We start from the raw sequence: 16,970 nt of genomic DNA on the forward strand, positions 1-16,970 counted from the left end.
AGATGTGAAGAGCTGTAGAATCGTAGTGAAACAATATCTGCTGTTTAAGGTGTTTTTTTTGGTTGTAGAAATTATTAATCAATATTCATGTAAACAATTATTATATTAATTAAATAACAATACAAAGGTAATGCGTGTCTTAATTGTCTTAATGCATCCACCTGTTTAGTCAGCAGGGGGCACTTTCTCTTTAAAACCAAAGCTGTTTTCTTGGAGGTGCTCGTTCATTTGTTCGTGTTTTGGATTGTTAGGTTTGTATTTTGTTTGTTTTCTTTATCATCATATACATTTATTGTGAGATGTGGTAACTATAGCATCCGCGGCACCCATTGCCATATGTTGCCAGGAACTATCATGAAACGCTTCAGGTTTCAAACAAGACGTTTGTTGTAACGCTGTGAAAGAATTCCCTAACCTCATTACATAATTTTTTCCCCTAAGTCAAATTACTTAAGGACTTCCAAGCAACCGGGCTCAGGCCTTTAAGATGTTAGATTGACCCGTACTCAAGTATGTACTCATAATTCAACAAAACCCTGTTCTTCTCATCTATCATCAAAATTAGTTGAATTTTAAACTGCCTCATCCAGCAGATCAGCTGAGTGTGTGTGTGTGTGTGTGTGTGTATTTGCTAAAATGTTGTGATTGTGAGGCTGGCAGTTCGCTTTGACTGTAATGAATTCTGATTTGCTGCAGATTATTAAATAACAACTGAAACTGGAAGCCAACAATTATGCAAAAATCATTATTTTCACCAGCCGAGTAATGAAGAAATCACCTCATTTAATCCATCACCATCAACATCTGAGGCTGGATCTAGATGATAGAGCTTTAACCTCAATACTTCCAGCTCTACGATTAATTCCTTAAGCTGCTGTATTGTAAGTCGTTTAATATATGTAAATGTTAAAGTGAGATTCATGCTACACATATGAAGGCCAAATGTGCTTCTGTAGTGTCAACTAGTCACAGAAATGAGTCTTCAAGAGTCCAAATCTGTGTCTGTCTTTTCATCATTGTTAAAAGGCATGTCTGTGAGATGCTGGTGAGTTATACTCTGACCACTTTCTGTCAGAGTATATATAGTCAGATAATCCATGAATCAGACCTCAAACCTATGTATGTTCAAACTCAACCAGAGCAAAGGCCAGTTCTCAAGAACACGTCTTCATCTGAACACTGTATCAAATGCTTCCTTTATGGAACTATATATACAGTACATAGTACTTTAGGGCATCTCATACTAAAGTTTAGATTTCTAAATGTCTTTACACACTTTAATATCTTTATGAATGTGGCTCAATCATTGTTTTGTCAGGTACCCATTTATCACCTAAAAACGACCCTGATCTACGGGACCCAGGCATCAATGACTTCCACTCATGTGCTTTCTGATTGTGTTGTTTATAAATAATAAAGCAATCAATCAAATTCAGATGAGACTGCATGTGTGGTCGTGAGTTTATTTTCCGTCTCCGCTGCTGTTTCATTATGTGTTTGTTATTACAGTCGTGTAACGGCACAAACACTACATCACCGTCCTTTCATCTGTAACCGAGAGTCATCTCACATCTACAGCATCAGAGACTCACAGGTCAAATAATGCTACGCTCTGTGAACAGTTAGTGAGAGAGACAATGGGAATTCAAAGAGTGAAGCACAAATAACACATCCTGGTAAAAATATAAACCAGCTTACTATAACCTAGATGACTAAAAGAAATCTATTGGTGGCTGAGAGAACAGAACTGATGTTCCTGGATCAGACAATCAGAATTCAAGAACCAGTTTATATAGTTTTTGTGAAGTTTAGGCTTACAGTCAGTGTTTGGTGCTTGTGCATTAGTGTCAGTCATCTATCCTTTCCTCTGATTTCAGGCATTACTCATGGGAAAGGTTAAGTTTGGGTATAGCGATATGGTCAAGATTTTTGGATTAAAATGCTGTTCCAGGGTCAACAATCAGGACTTGCGAGAACATCCTGCAAATTCAGAAAACACCTTCATCAGTTTGACAGCAGGTGCTGCAAATGCTCACAACACGACTGAATTAAGAATCTTTTTTTGGTTGCATTGTGAGTATTTGCAGTGTTGCAGTGAGGTTGTTTTATTAATTTGCAGCATGTTGAACCACTGTAATCTTGGCCGCTGTAATTAGAACCATCACTTTATTAAACTGAAGACCATGTGAATAAAAGTAAGCAGTTTTCATGTAAACATGTTTGGGCAATAATAAGTAAATAGACAACAGGGTTTTTTTTCTGGATTTTGTCAATACTTTCTGGTTTTGCAATTTCATCTCATTGCAAATGAAAATGAAAGGTGTTTCATTTCATTTGATTATTTCCTTTTATTTGAATAAGATCTGATTTAAAGCTATCGAATGACAGCTAACCCTAACAGTTTAACATTTTTAAAAAACACTTGGTTTGAATTGCTTCATGTTTCTCTCTCAAGTCTAAGGGATTGTATTGTTTGATGTCAGTGATGCTGGACTCTCGGTTGGTGTTTGAGGATGCAGGTGGTCTGGATCCCTTCCTAGGCGTCTTCTTGTCTCTCCAGCTCCCTGCTGCTCACACACCTGTTCTTCTGTTTCTCTCTTCCTCTCTCGCACTTCCTTCATCTCTTCATTCATGCTCTTCACACAGACTCTGCTTTCTACACACTCCTGCTTCGTTAGGGACAGTGCGGCTAACTGTGTCATCATTAGCGGCCGCTAGCTCGTTTATGCAGGTGTGAAGCGTGTTTGTCTTGCTGATTTGGGTCAGCGTGTTCCCCGGGGCCGGCGTGCCGAAGATACAGGGACGCAGCTGCTTGAGCTGCAATATTTATACAGAGAAACACCAAGCCGTTAGCTGAGTTTCTTTTTTTTTAACTTTGATAGGACAGATCATACCTGACAGGAAAGCAAAGTGGTAGAGAGAGGGGGAATGGGACTGGGAAAGGTCTGAAGCCGGGACAACGAGCCGGTCTGAACAACGGTGCTGAATGACGACACGCTGCTCACGAGGCTACCGGCGCAGACCTAAAGCACTCTTTTTGTTTGAATCATGTACACCGGCACCAAGATGAGGCTGTTCTTCTGTGTATCACAGATGCTGAAGACAGTAAAGAGCTGCAAACATGTGATCCTTTCACAATACATAAACACATGGTATTTTTATTTCATAACCATGACACATTTAGTCAAACACACACACACACAAGTTTCCAATTTTTGTAGGAACTCTCCATAGGTGCTTTACACCAACCTTACACAAAACATAGCGCTTACAGGAAACTTTCTGCTATTTCAGATTTTCAGTACGCTCCATCCTGTGTGATTTATGAGCTTGTTTCATTACAGGGATCACAAATGTCTCCACAAGGTCAACATTTACTAGTATTACTAGACTTGTATAGTATAAAATGATGAATACCAGGTACACACACATCCCACACAATTATGTTTTATTTCACAATCGCTTTCAATACTTTGTAAGATAAGCAACAACAACACAGCAAACTAAATACTGGGTAAACTAGACCAATTTTATAGTCTTTAATCAGTGCTGTTTACTATTAAATAATCTTTACTAATATTTAGTCTAGTTAACTTCTCTCCACAATCTAGGAAGGATGTTTTTACTGAGCTTGTCGCAATGCAGTATGGGATATATTTCTCTATAAAGAACGTATGGGATGCAGCCTTGGAATTTGGCCAAAATAAAGCATCTTTAAATGCTGTTTACAATTATGATGACTTAAAATGCTGCCTACATTGGAGCAGATGTTCTGGAGCTCAGCAGAAGCAACACTGGAACCATATTTTTAAAAAAACAGCATTACGTTTTCATGTAGAACCGAGATAAAAGCCACAGTTGTGGTTCGATCCCATGCCGCCTTTATTCATTTGCACAGGGAATGAATTCCTGTGTGATGACTGACTATAGGCAAGCCATCTATCGACAGTTTTATGCTAAGCACAGTTTGATCAGTGGAGCATTTATTTGACACGGCAGGCCAGTAAAGCGCTCAGGATGACTTAGAAGTACGTCAGGTTTCTGTTTTCTCCTGGCAATCACTGAATGTTTAAGCTCAGTGCGATCTGGAGCATTTATTGATAGTGTTTCAAGATACATCTTAAACTGTTTTCTGAAAAAACATTGTTCTGTGATGCTTAAACAAGACGACAGCACAAGAACGTGTTGCACATGATTCTTTCGTCTGAAATCTGTGAAAAGAAGGGTTGTAATGCAGGGTTTAATGCCTGCTGTGTGGGATTTAAATATTTTCTTGCTCGTTTCTAGGGATTTCTGCTCAGTTGACGTCCAGTGGAGGACCATTGTGCTAAACAGTTTTCCCAAAGCCAAGAATATCATACAGCATCCAAAATCCTGTTGATTCCTCAGACGCCTCGGTTAGTGTTAGTCATATACATGTTACTCAACACTTTACAAAAGCAGCTTTCAAGCTTTTCTGGAGTGCCCTCATCTTTAAGAGATTCAAGTGTCCTCAGGTACGCTGTTACATATTCAATTCACATTTTAAAAAAAGACGCCTTAATCTAGTCATTATATACCACTATCACTCTATTCTCCTGTTTGATACTGTTCAGTGCTTTGACACAATCTGTATTGTTAAAGCACTATATAAATAAAAGTGCCTTGGTAAAACAGAAGTACACCTCCATAATGTAAAAAAATAATGTAAAGTACCCTATTTTCGTAATATACTAAAAATGATTCTTCAGTACTTCTTAAGATAAACTTAAGATCATCTAAGTATACTCAACTGTGCTATTTTGTGAAACCATGAATATGAACTAAAATGCACTTTTAACATTCTATCTTAGTTTTTAAAAATGTAATTAGTAACCTCTTGTAGCACACTTGAGTGTATTATTGTATGAAAGATGGTTTCAAGTGTGCTACATAATTCACAACACACATCTGTTTGTCTCATACCTGTTACAGTTTGCAGCACCTATTCTGTTATTATCTATTATCTATTCCTGTGAATCTGAGACAGTTGTATAAATTGCTGCAGCAATAAAGGTGACCAGTTACGATGCTTACATTGCAAAATCCATTAAAATAATCATTGTTCATGTATATATGCGTACACTTTAAACAGTGACACTTTATCATTTATCTGAACTTTAGTCATGAACAGACGTTCTTTGTTAAAGAGTAAACCTCTCTAGTTTGGAGCTGTAGTAAACTCAACACTACTCTATGACTAGTTGGGTTTCCTTAAAGTGTATCCTATTAGTGTATTTGTGTATTTGCCTGAATGATATCATCAGGAAAATCAGAATCAATATTTTCATGTGAGATTTGGACATTTGTTTTTATTCATTCACATTTAAACTCTCATTAACCATATTAGATGGGCTCCGTGTGTGTGTGCATTGATTAATGTTTACATGTCAATAAAAACGTATTATATATTAAATCAGTTCATAGCTGAAGTCCTGACCAATAATAATGTCAAAATCATTCATTCAACTAGAGGATATAGACAGGGATGTGAATGACTGTCAGAAATATCACACCTCAAAATACTGTTAAATTTATATTTCATTTCATGTGACCCAACAAAACAAAATAATATAATGCCTTCACCCTAACAATGATCCATCACAGTACAGAATGATGAATGAAGAGAGAAAATTAGTGGTATTCCAGTGGAAATGACTCCAGGCTAATTATTCATAATTCAGGGCTTGAATGATCTGTAGATTATAAAACTGCTGCAGCACAAATGCTATAATGGACATGCTTTAGTTTACTTACTCTCACACGAGTGGCTGGGAAATACTTGAATGAAAAATGGTTGCCATGGCGACACGGACGGCGGCCTTATTAACGACTAAGAGAAATGTAAGATGCTGTATTTTTTAGGCCATATCACAGGCATTATCACTATATTTAGATTACAGGATGAGCCTCAGTTGTCTCAGTGCTATGCTTTTGTTCTTCTTTCATATTTTTCCTTTTTCTTTTACTCTCATTTTTCTCACACTTCAAAAGCATCGGTGGCTCAAAGTATGGCTTTCATATTTTCTCATATTTCTCATCAGAGTTCATCTGTATTTATGTTGCTCTACTATTTTATACTAAAGTTCATCAGAATGATTTGATGAGATGATATACTGTACTCCAATGATTACATGAACTCTTTCTAAAAGAACCTCAACGTTACAAACTTGCCTCATATTCATCTTCTTTGTGCTGTGGCAGAAACAAAAAAAGAAGTGTATAAAAGTACATAGAAAGAGTAGATAAAAAGAGCAGACCATTTATATTCAGTTATAAACAGGTAGACTGATCTAATCTGAAATTTGACCAATTTCCTCTTGTCTAGTTGGTCAGACTTTAAACACTGCTTTAACATCGTGGCTATGTAAAGCCTGTATAAACTGTACAATATCTTTCGCTGTACGAGTAAATCACATGCGATGTCAAGGATTGATGTGCTAGCCTAGCGAAACAAACACAGCTGAACCCAAACGTCACGTCAGAGATTCATCCAGCCATCCGACTGTCTCTACACCACCCCGGATTAGAAAAACCCAGGTAAAGTATGAGCGCTGTGAAACTTTCAGATGGACCCAGGGTTAACTAATTCTAATGTGAAAAACCCTTAATTGCTTAGATGTTAGGTAATTTAAGTCATATTTACAATCACTTCAAAGATGACAATAAAGAGATCTTTCTACAGACTTTGAAAACACCCGGGTTACATGAATAAACCATGTTTGGCTACTGTGTTAAGATTTAAGAACTAGTCTGATCAGGCAGCAGTTAATCAATCTTATTTTTCATATCTCAATCTGACTAATCTGTTTTTCTGCAAAATACATAAAACATTATTTAAAAAGAGTTATGTCCAGTATTACATAGAAATAAAAATGACTAGGTGTAGGACTAGTCTAAGCACTTTATGCAACCGGCCCCAGAAGACCTGCAGGGACACAGACAGACTACAGAGATAAACCACACGTAACCACATCCAGAAACACAGAGAGATCTGTCACATCCACGTCTATGAGGACGAGAGGATTTCTGATTTCTGCTCATCATTCCCATGAGACCTGGTTAGTTTCGGTTTTGAATCTGTTTTATGTTCATAAAAAATATTTACACATTTTAAGAAATTTGCTGGAAGTAAAAGTGGTTGAAAGTGGGATGATGTTTCTTTTATTTGTATTTTTTAACTTCAAGGTCACCCTGCTCCAACGAAATATAAATATAACGCAAGTAACGTCTCTGTGGTTAGATCTTATGTACACTGCAAAAAATGCAAAAACTTTTTTTTTTTCACTAGGAACACCAGAGTATTTTTACAATGCTAACGGTTGTGTAGTGACATTAAATTTGTCCTGTTTACTGTATTATTTTGGCACTAATTGCTCTTTAAGTCACATTTACTTAGACTAAGGGTGTTGACGGACATGGTTTTAGACAGTGAGGTATAATTACACACTGTGGGCAAAATGACTGCTTATTCTTGGGTGGAAGTGTTTCAGAAACTGCTTTTAGAGGTAAACAAGTGATGACTTGCAGTAGTTTAGCTTGGACTAAACAGCCAGAGTTAACTATTAGCATTCAACACCACAACAGAGTGTGTGTGTGTGTGTGTGTTTAGTGTTTGTTTGTTTGTGCATGTAAGTGTGTTTAGTGTGTCTGAGTGTATGAGTCTCTTGGGAGTGAAATGAATATGTGTCAGCCTCAACTCTCCAACAATGATGATAATAATAATAATAATAATTCAAGCTACTAGACTGTCAGTAATGATTTGAATCAGAATTGAATCTGAATATGCAATGATTGATAATAATAAACATGGTAATGGAATAGAAACTGATACTGTATGTTTAAAGTCCCGTGGCATGGAATTTTCACTTTATGAGGTTTTATACATTAATACATTAAAATGAGTTTCCCCTACCCTGACTACGGTCCCCCAGTGGCTAGAAATGGTGACAGATGTAAACCGAACCCTGGGTATCCTGCTCTCTTTTGGGAAAATGAAAGCTCATATGACCAATCTGGAAACTTCTATTTATGTCGTCATACAAGAAAAGGTTACCACCCCTTTCTCTGCTTTACCCACCCAGAGAATTTAACAGATGAAATCAGATCGGCTGAACTGTACACTCATGAAGATGGACAATCTGACAGGATTGTTACTATGAGGTGAATCAGATTCACATTACAACTAGTCACTAGTCCAGCTAATCACAACAATGCATATGCAATAACACATGATTATATGTAAATTGTCAGTTGTTTTACACACATGCACACAGAAAGTGTTTCATAACGACATAGTCGTGAGGTGCAATAAAACTTTAGACGTGCCCATAACAAAACAAATAACCTTTTCTGATATGAAGTGTGCAAACTCAAGCATTTTTTCTGTTCAGTCCACTCATTTTCTAGTGTTTTACCACAGCTGTCATCAGTTTTTAGTCAGGCAGTAACATCGGATGTACGATCAAATTTCTAATTCGAGGCTGTATTATGTCGTTTCTGGCACCCAGCCTCACAAGAAGAAGATATTTTAAGCTCCTTATGTAGCCGAATCTGTGCTGTTTCGAAAGAGCCACCTCCAGCTAGTGCTGACACATCACTCCGAAAAACAGGCCAATCAGAAGAGAGGCTCATGAATAGTAATTAGACAGACCAAAATCTAGCTGTTTTTGACAGAACTCCTGAGAAAGGAGCTGTAAAAACATATTGAGATGTTTTGTTACTTAAACCACAGATATATATTCTTAAGGACCTAAACTAACACCTAAAATAAAACACCAAAAAGGTGCATGACATGGGACCTTTAAAACAGATCTGTGCATTAAGTCCTGTAAATGCAAACTAACAGGCCAGCCTTCTTTTTGTATAATTGTAATGTTTTTATATTTAATGTTTTTACATGTGCAAATTCAAGTGAATACTATTTTAGATTCAATAAGCTAGAACAGGTAAGTGCTAGTATTAAGTGGTTAGGTGATGGCAAAAAAGATAGATCTTGAGATGTTTTTTGAAAATGGCTTGAGATCAGGAGGTTGTTCCCGCAGCTGTGGACAGTCCAGGAAAGGTCAGTGAGAGTGATTTTGTGCCTCTTTGGGATGGTACCATGAGGTGTTGTTATATTTCATCTTGTGAAGCGCTGAAACGCAAGCAATGTTACTTATTCCATGCTGCCATTCTTCACTACTTTTAAAACTCAGATAGGTTCTAGAATAGCAATATACTGAATTCTTCTTCTTGACTTGCACTTCACAACGACACAAAGATGTTCCTGCAAAAATGTTCAGCCTGTTTTCTGGAAAAACATCTGTCATGTTTACTTGTATGTAGTGTGAAGACGTTGAAAAAGCCACACTAAATCCGATCTGAGCCGTCAGACTGAAACAGATTTCAAGAAATGCTATTTGAATAGGATTCCAAACCACATATGAATGTAGCTCAAAACTGATCAGATTTTATGTGGTTTGTTGCCGTTCAGCCCATCCAAATATGATTGGATTTGCCCAAAAAATCTGATTTGGGCTGACAGTCTGAACGAGGCTTTAGTGTGAAGAAAATAAGAAGTCAGGTTTTCCAACACAGAGCATGTTTAGCATCGGAGCACAGGCAACATCCAGAGATGCAGTCAGCAGAGAGAAAAACACACCGTCTCACCTGACGAAGCTATTACTGTTCTGTTCACGTACACACTGTCACACACAAACACATACTCTGCCTCACACACACTCGCACATAAAAACATTCTTCTTATGCAGGAATGGTTATTATTAGTGGAATATATGTTCAACAGTACTGTGTGAGACCAGTGATAAAATGAAAATGGCAGCAAACAACAAACACAGCTGATTCTAAATGCCATAAATTAAAAAAATAAATAGAGTATGAGCATATGCACAGCCGGGTCCAATCCTGGAGATCTACTTCCGTGCTCCATTCCGACCCCAATCAAACACAGCTGTCTGTAATGATCATGTGTTTCTGAAGATCTTCATTGACTAGTTCAGGTGTGTTTGATCAGGGTTGGACCTGAACTTTGCAGAAAGGCAGATCTCCAGAACAGGACTGGGCAGGCCTGATTTACCCCCACAATCAAGGTTTTAAGCCCAAGATACACTGCATGATTTTCAGCCGCTGCAGACGAAAGACTGGCATCGTGAAACAATTGTGGCCAGTCAGAATTCATTGTGACTGTTTCAGGAAAATCCTGCAGTGTGTTTCAGGCTTTAGTAGACACATTCTTACCAAAGAAAGTGTCAGTAGTAGAACAAGTTATATAAGCCTGATCACACAAACCCTCACTTCACCAGAGAACAGAAGCTCAACTCAAGTCAGGACAAAAACCACAAAAGCCAGGCTTGGGCCAGAATAGCACATCTGTTCAACCCTTCCAGAGTTTGTTTGGAGCTGCACGAGTCCACCTCTTCAGGTGCGTCTCATTATGGTTGTTTGTTTCACTTGCTGCGGATCTTTTGGACAGATATGAGTACAGCGTCATACTCGTCTGCAGACTGAAGAACTGTACCCAGGCGCAGCTCAAGAGGTGGTCTCGGTCTAGTTTCACACAAACTCTGGTAGGGCTGAACGGATGAGTTCAGTTATGGTTCACTTGCAGGGGCAGTGTCAGGGCCGTCGTTCGAGTGGTTAGTTCTTTGAAACCTCTATCCCTATCTCACATTGGGCCCCGTGTGAAAGTGAACTGCACCAAATTACCCAACATGCATTGAGAACGTAATGATACAGTGTATTCTGAGCGTGTATGTGTTTTGTAGGGCTAGGAATATAACACGAATTTGACAAATTTCTAATAACTCATTATAATTATTAGCACATTTGAAGCTCTTGCCCCACCCCAGACCTACGTGCATCACAGCAGCATTTAATTTCTTAACGCAGGTTTAGAATGAACTGGGTGTTTAATATTTAGAGTATCATTTCATTAAGGAAATAATTTTATATTTCCATAGTAATAATAATAGTAAATAATAAAATACATTATTAAAGGTATAATTTACTTACCCAAACATGAACATTTTGTCATTATTAAGTCGCCCTCATGGTCCAACAGTGTTCGTAAGAAATTTTATGCTGAATCAAACAAAATATTTCTTTCTAAAGCTAATTTTTGTATTGTCTGTTTGATGCTTTAGACAACAAGGCTTTAAATGATCTTTTGGGAGTACTTTGAGTTGAGATTAATTTGATTAATCGCCACATCATGTAATTCATTAGAATAACAATTTGAATCACTTACCAGATCTAGTTTTTACTTTATTATGATAGGACAGTTATTAGACAGAAAACAAAGCGGGAAAGAGATGAGAGATTGTAATTGAGATTCGAACTGATCTTCTCTTCCCGTTTAAGATCGACGGGAGAGCAGGCTTTTTCTTCACTAAGTCCAAAACTACAGAACTCCTTATCTATTGAGCTAAGTCAAGCAAAATCTTTTAGCATTTATAAATATCGCCTTGAAACTCATTTCAATTTTTGGTATTAACACTTTAAGATCATTCAAAGGCGCTAAAGAAAATAAAGATTTTTTTGGATGGCAGGGGTAAATACTGAACTGTCTGAATGAACTCTCAAGCAGAGCCGTTTGAACAGAATAACTGCAGAGATGAAACGTAGAGAAAGAAGACTCACCCAGAAGAGCAGATTGAAGACAACCATCCCGTATCTCAGGGCCCTCAGACAGCCCTCGGCCATCCTGCAGCGGCGCAGCTCTAGGAGAAAGATGAAGGACAGGTCGAGGTAAAACACCACATATTTCCGTCCCTGTGCGGTGGTGTAGCTGGCTTTAGCTTTCTTTGACCCCGGTGTGGTGCGAAGGCCGAAGACGAAAGGCGAGCTGTGGTACTCGTACTCTCCGCTGTAGCGCAGCGGCGGCGAGCCTGACTTGCTGTCCAGTGAAGGACTGCGGCGGTACGGCGTTTCATCTGTACTGGAGCGACGCATTTTTGGTTTGGGGGCCGGGGCCGGGGCCGCAGCCCGGACCCCAAGGGGCCAAATGATCCCCACTTTTGCAAGACTGAAGTCACAAAGTAAGAAAAGTGATAAGGCGGCAAGTTGGAAAACGCAAGCCCACAACCCTTACAACATGGCCAATATTATTTTTTTTTGATGACTCAGGGTATACAGCATTTAAATTAATGTAGGAAGTGTAGCAATAAAGTCCAACAGAGGTCCATCCACAGTCCTTAGCAGTGTTTGATAACTTTACACGGCAGACTCAATATCTTTCAGACGCACTTCAGTAATTTCCTGCAATGCAATTAATCCTTTCTGGATCCTCAATCAATGGCATAGCTGCTCTAATGCTGCTTCATTACGGAAAAAGCCTTACCACAATGATGCATGGCAGCTCACCTTTTTACAACCATGCATCTGACCCGATTCATTTCTGACATGTGTATGCTGGCACCCGTGCCTCTGGCCTGGCCTCCTAACCAATAAACAACACTCGTCCTGTTGGACACCTGCTAGAGGAGCAACGAGAAGTCCTGCTCGGGGCTGGACCATGCAAAAAAATCCAGTATTTTCTTGACCTCCAAATCATCTGAAGGTTTCCCAGACGGCATGAATGAACAGATGAATACAGATGAAGCGAGGCGCTTTTTAGTACACTGAGGCTTGTCCCGCTTTGCCAATCGAGGTTTCAATCTTCAGTTTTGCCCATATGCATCATCTCTTCAACCTGTCCCTTATCCTGCTTCTCATGTTCTGTCAAACCTACAGTCAGTTTCTTTGCTTAAATTCGACATCCCTTATCCACGCTTCTTGATGCTTCTTCCTCTACCTCTGCGTCTTAGTCCCTCTCGGCGGGGAAGGTTTTCTTCAGGATTGAGAGGCTTCCCTCCTTCCACCCTCTTCTGTCCTTGGCTGCGTCGAGCGCTGCTCACTCCAGGTATAAAGCAGAGACTGATCCTCACGGGATGAAGAACCCAACAGCTGCCGCGGAGCACCACCGTCTCTGTGTGTGTCTCCTGCGCTCGTACACCCCCTCACACACACACACACACACACACACACAGTCTCTCGCCTCTCTCTCTCCGGTAACTGTCGCACAAATCATTCAGACTCTGGCCACGCCTCCTCACTGCTCAGCCAATCGTCTTCCACTGCTCGCCATCTTCCTTCAACACACAGCTTCTCTGTATCTCACATCTCTTCTTATCAGTCCACAGCAACCCTTACTAGTGATTACAGCCGTGTGATGCAGAATATCTCCTCTGCAACACACTTTTTCATTTCTGGTTCTTCATCTCTGCTTCTCCTCTTGTTTTGAGCTGCTGGGGTGTATCAGCATGAAACACGCTCGCTGACATTCATCACGATTAGAGTAAATGTCAGTGTGTGCCTTTGTTTTGATACTGTGATGCACAAATAACATCTCAGTTAAGATTCTTCTGACTGCAGGATGCATCTGAGAGCTAATTAACCCGCAAACAAAAAGGTTCAGTATTACAGAGCTCATTTAAATCTGTTCCTTCAACGTGTTTCTTCTCCTAAAAATATATGGTTATATTTTTAGTGTTTCCTTGTTATATCCCTTGGTGTTTGTGTTAAATAAATGAATACAGAACATTCAGTCATGCTGTTCAGCCTTCAGTGTTCATATAAACATAATCTGTCAAAATATTGTGATCTGTACGTTAGGTCCTGCAGTGCAAAGGTTTATGAAACTCTCATCTGCTCCTGATAACCGTTTTTATTCCCAACTCACATGAATGCAGTCAACCTCATTAGCAGCGAGTCTCTGTAAACCTCAGTAATCCAGCCCTCATTATCAGGAGCGCTGCTGTCTCTCTCTGCTCAGATCTTCTGATCCAATCTAACCCTGTCTAATCAATGAAAGGTGCATACATTTTAGAGGACTATGCATTCGTCTGATCTGATTTAAAAACACTTATGCAATCAAATACATGCAAACAATGTGTAGAATGTTTGGACTTAATGACCTAAAGCTTCATTATTTTAAGATTCCCTTTAATAAACCAAGGTGCATTCAGCTTGAACCATCAATATTTTGACAATATATTCACATATATTTACAACATGTTTAAAATTCTTAATTATGTTGTAAATATTTGATATGAACACATGACACAGCATTATAAATATAAAATTGATGTCATAAAATAGTAAATTACTCACATTACATGATCGTATAAAATCCATATTGATTACACCGCCCTGCTTCATATTTACTGAATGAAATCCAGTACTTGTTACTCATCTTTGAGTATTAATTCTAAAATGAATGCCTGCTTTAGTTGTGCATATCAAATTTTCTCACAAAATAAGATGCATTTCATATCAGTTTTCCTTTCAACAACCATAAGTAAGGTGAAGAAGTTTCATATTCTCTGTTAATCAGCAGAAAAACAGCCACAAAGCTTGATTTCTGTGCCAGATTACAACTCTCTGATAACTCTCAGCTCATTTTCACGTTTCAGTGATTCTGAAGACATTAATCATATCAAGGTTTGAATTGTGGTCAAAGACAAAAGAATACATGAGCCAGATTTTATAGCAAACAGCCACAGAGAATCAAAGATTTTGTGAAAAAGCTTTTTTATGTAAGTTCTTTAGCATTAAGTAGTATATCTGAATGTGTTTTTTCACGCCTGATGATTTTAGTGAACTTGAACCGTAGTGGTGAACGTTTTCACAGAACTGTACAAATTTATTATGTTTCTATCCCGATTTCATCATTCATGTAGCACTTTAATATGATAAAAATATCATCTTTGCTAAACCTTTGAGTGTAGAAATTGAGGACAGTTTGTGATGAGATCCTAGCCTTGAGGATAACAAAAGCCTGCGCACTATAGATCAGCAAATATAGAAAAAAAGTTTTTTTCTTGTTTTATTTGATTTGTTTCAGTTCGATGGCCTTTTATGCCTTTAAATGAAGCCTAAACTAAAGATGGTCATATATTTTCTTAAATATCTCTATTCGTCTCTTATGATCTACTTTACCAAGCAGAGACCTGAAAATTACTTTAAAAACAATTTAATCTATAACAAAAAGCTAACTTCATTTAATGAATTTGAGTTACCTAAATAAGTGGAGAGATCTTCTGAAGAAATCAAATATGTTTTAAGACTCTCTGTGAGGCTATTTCAGTGCAATGCATAGATTTAGCAAACAATTATCATTACTATTATAAATGATCATTCTGTAGTAATTAACCAATAGCACTGGTTTTCCACTGTGACTGAAATGAAGTGTTTTCCTGCGAGAAGCCAGAAAAAAAGAGCAAGTAGTAACAGCAGTAGTGTCAGATGTTTTGAAATGTGCTTTCAGCAGATATTAGTTTGATTGATTGCTGTCTCTAACAGCATTCACCATCTGAACTGAAGAAAACGACTCACCTCAGCAGCCGCTTCACTGTCTTATGATTTAATCTCAGAAGATGCTGTTTTAGTCCATGCTGTGTTTAATGGTGAAGTCGAGCTCTTTTCTCGCTCTGCTTCTGGTCAGACTCAGGGAGGGACCGACGGCAGGCATCTCAAGAATGCTGTTATTCTTAACTCAGACTCTATTTTTATACGCTGCGTGGACTAGAATACGGTTTTTTTCTCTCTCTCTTTTTTGTCTACCTCAAAAGTCTTAAACATCTCACTGCAATAGCAAAAGTTGAAGTGAACTTGAGTTTGTAAAAGTGTTGAGGCTTGGTGTTCATGTAGTGTGAATTATAAAAACATTTTTTATTTTCATATGCATCCCAAATCTAAAGATGCATCTAGTTTGAGTTAGAGATGAAATATTTCGTTCAATCATCTGTAATAATCAAATTTCAAAACATAAAAACTTTAAACACATAAGACATCTGCTTGTCAAACACACATACACATTTACAGTCCTAAATGTAAACTTTCATAAAGAATGTTTTTTTATAGAGTTGTATTTAAGCTTCAGTATATACTGTCTTCTAAGTATCACAAACATTCACAATACAGCTGTTTATTAGCTGAACGTGTTCTTCTGAAATCTCTGGCTGACCATCCCTTGTATGAATCATTATGTTATTATATTAGTGTGTTATGATCAAATGGCTCGTTTCAAGCCGTGTTTAAGCGTTCATTAACGTCTGTAACCATAGCGATGAAAGAAAGCGTAACGACGCTGAAATCACGCGATGAACACGAAGAAGAAATCTAATCTGTATTCCGGTGTCGACACGATTTTCTCAACTTTCACTGTTTATTAACAAACCGTTATTGTTATAAACGTTTTATTTTAAAATAGATTATAATTAGAGTTGCCTGAAATTGTGTTTACCTTAATTACCTCCGTGTCGACGTGTTTTGCCGATCTCCTCAATAAATGAAATGTTTAGTAAAAGTCGTGCGAGTTTTATCCGTTTATTCGGTGCAGAGTGTCTCTGTCTCCCTCTGGCGGCGGCGCTGGGCGTGGCTTCTTCTGCTGCTTCTTCTTCTTGAGTTTTTCTGTAGTACGTGCAAAAGCGTTTTAGCACCACCTGCTGGAGGGTAGAAACAATACGATCTGTTTGCGTTAAAGTAATGCACTGTTTCCATTGAACTACTTGTTCTCTTTCACTTCGACACTTTCAGATTCTCCGTTAAGCAGGCTCGTCCTAACACTAAAGGAAAGGTCCACAACATTATTTATTTTGTGCAGTTATTTTAAGACCACATGTACCATTTTCATCACTGGTGTTACCTTCTTTAGCAATATTACGTTTTTACTGTGAGAGTTGCAGAAAAGTAATGAAAATGCAAGAAACTAAGGTATTGATTGATTGATTTAATGTGACAGGAAAAGCTGCCCAGTGAGACCCGTGACACACATAAGACTGATCTACTGATCTTCACTGGTGCTCTTCATAAGGAATTTAACAACAGCGACACATTTCAGGAAAAATGCATTTTACAAAATGTCTGCTTCAAGGAATCAATCCACATGTTGTCAATCATTGTATATTCAC

General features: G+C 38.2%; 1 protein-coding gene across 3 annotated transcripts in view; it reads right to left on the reverse strand.

Annotated features, from left to right (window-relative positions):
* Positions 1–16,437, reverse strand: part of tspan4a (tetraspanin 4a) — a 32,558-nt gene extending 16,121 nt beyond the window's left edge. Inside the window, exons 1-2 of one of the 3 annotated variants that reach the window (XM_043233619.1) lie at positions 16,304–16,437; positions 11,659–11,738 (exon numbers count right to left, since the gene is read on the reverse strand). In XM_043233619.1, coding sequence (XP_043089554.1) covers positions 11,659–11,721 — 63 coding nt within the window. In that variant the 5' untranslated portion in view covers positions 11,722–11,738; positions 16,304–16,437. Of the gene's footprint in view, positions 1–11,658; positions 13,079–15,393; positions 15,542–16,303 lie in introns of those variants that run through there. The other 2 variants (XM_043233618.1, XM_043233617.1) reach the window with 2 other exon arrangements.
* Between the last annotated feature and the right edge of the window lie 533 nt (positions 16,438–16,970).

The sequence above is a fragment of the Puntigrus tetrazona genome, unplaced genomic scaffold, assembly GCF_018831695.1.
Source record: "Puntigrus tetrazona isolate hp1 unplaced genomic scaffold, ASM1883169v1 S000000897, whole genome shotgun sequence".
Classification (NCBI taxonomy): Eukaryota; Metazoa; Chordata; class Actinopteri; order Cypriniformes; family Cyprinidae; genus Puntigrus; species Puntigrus tetrazona.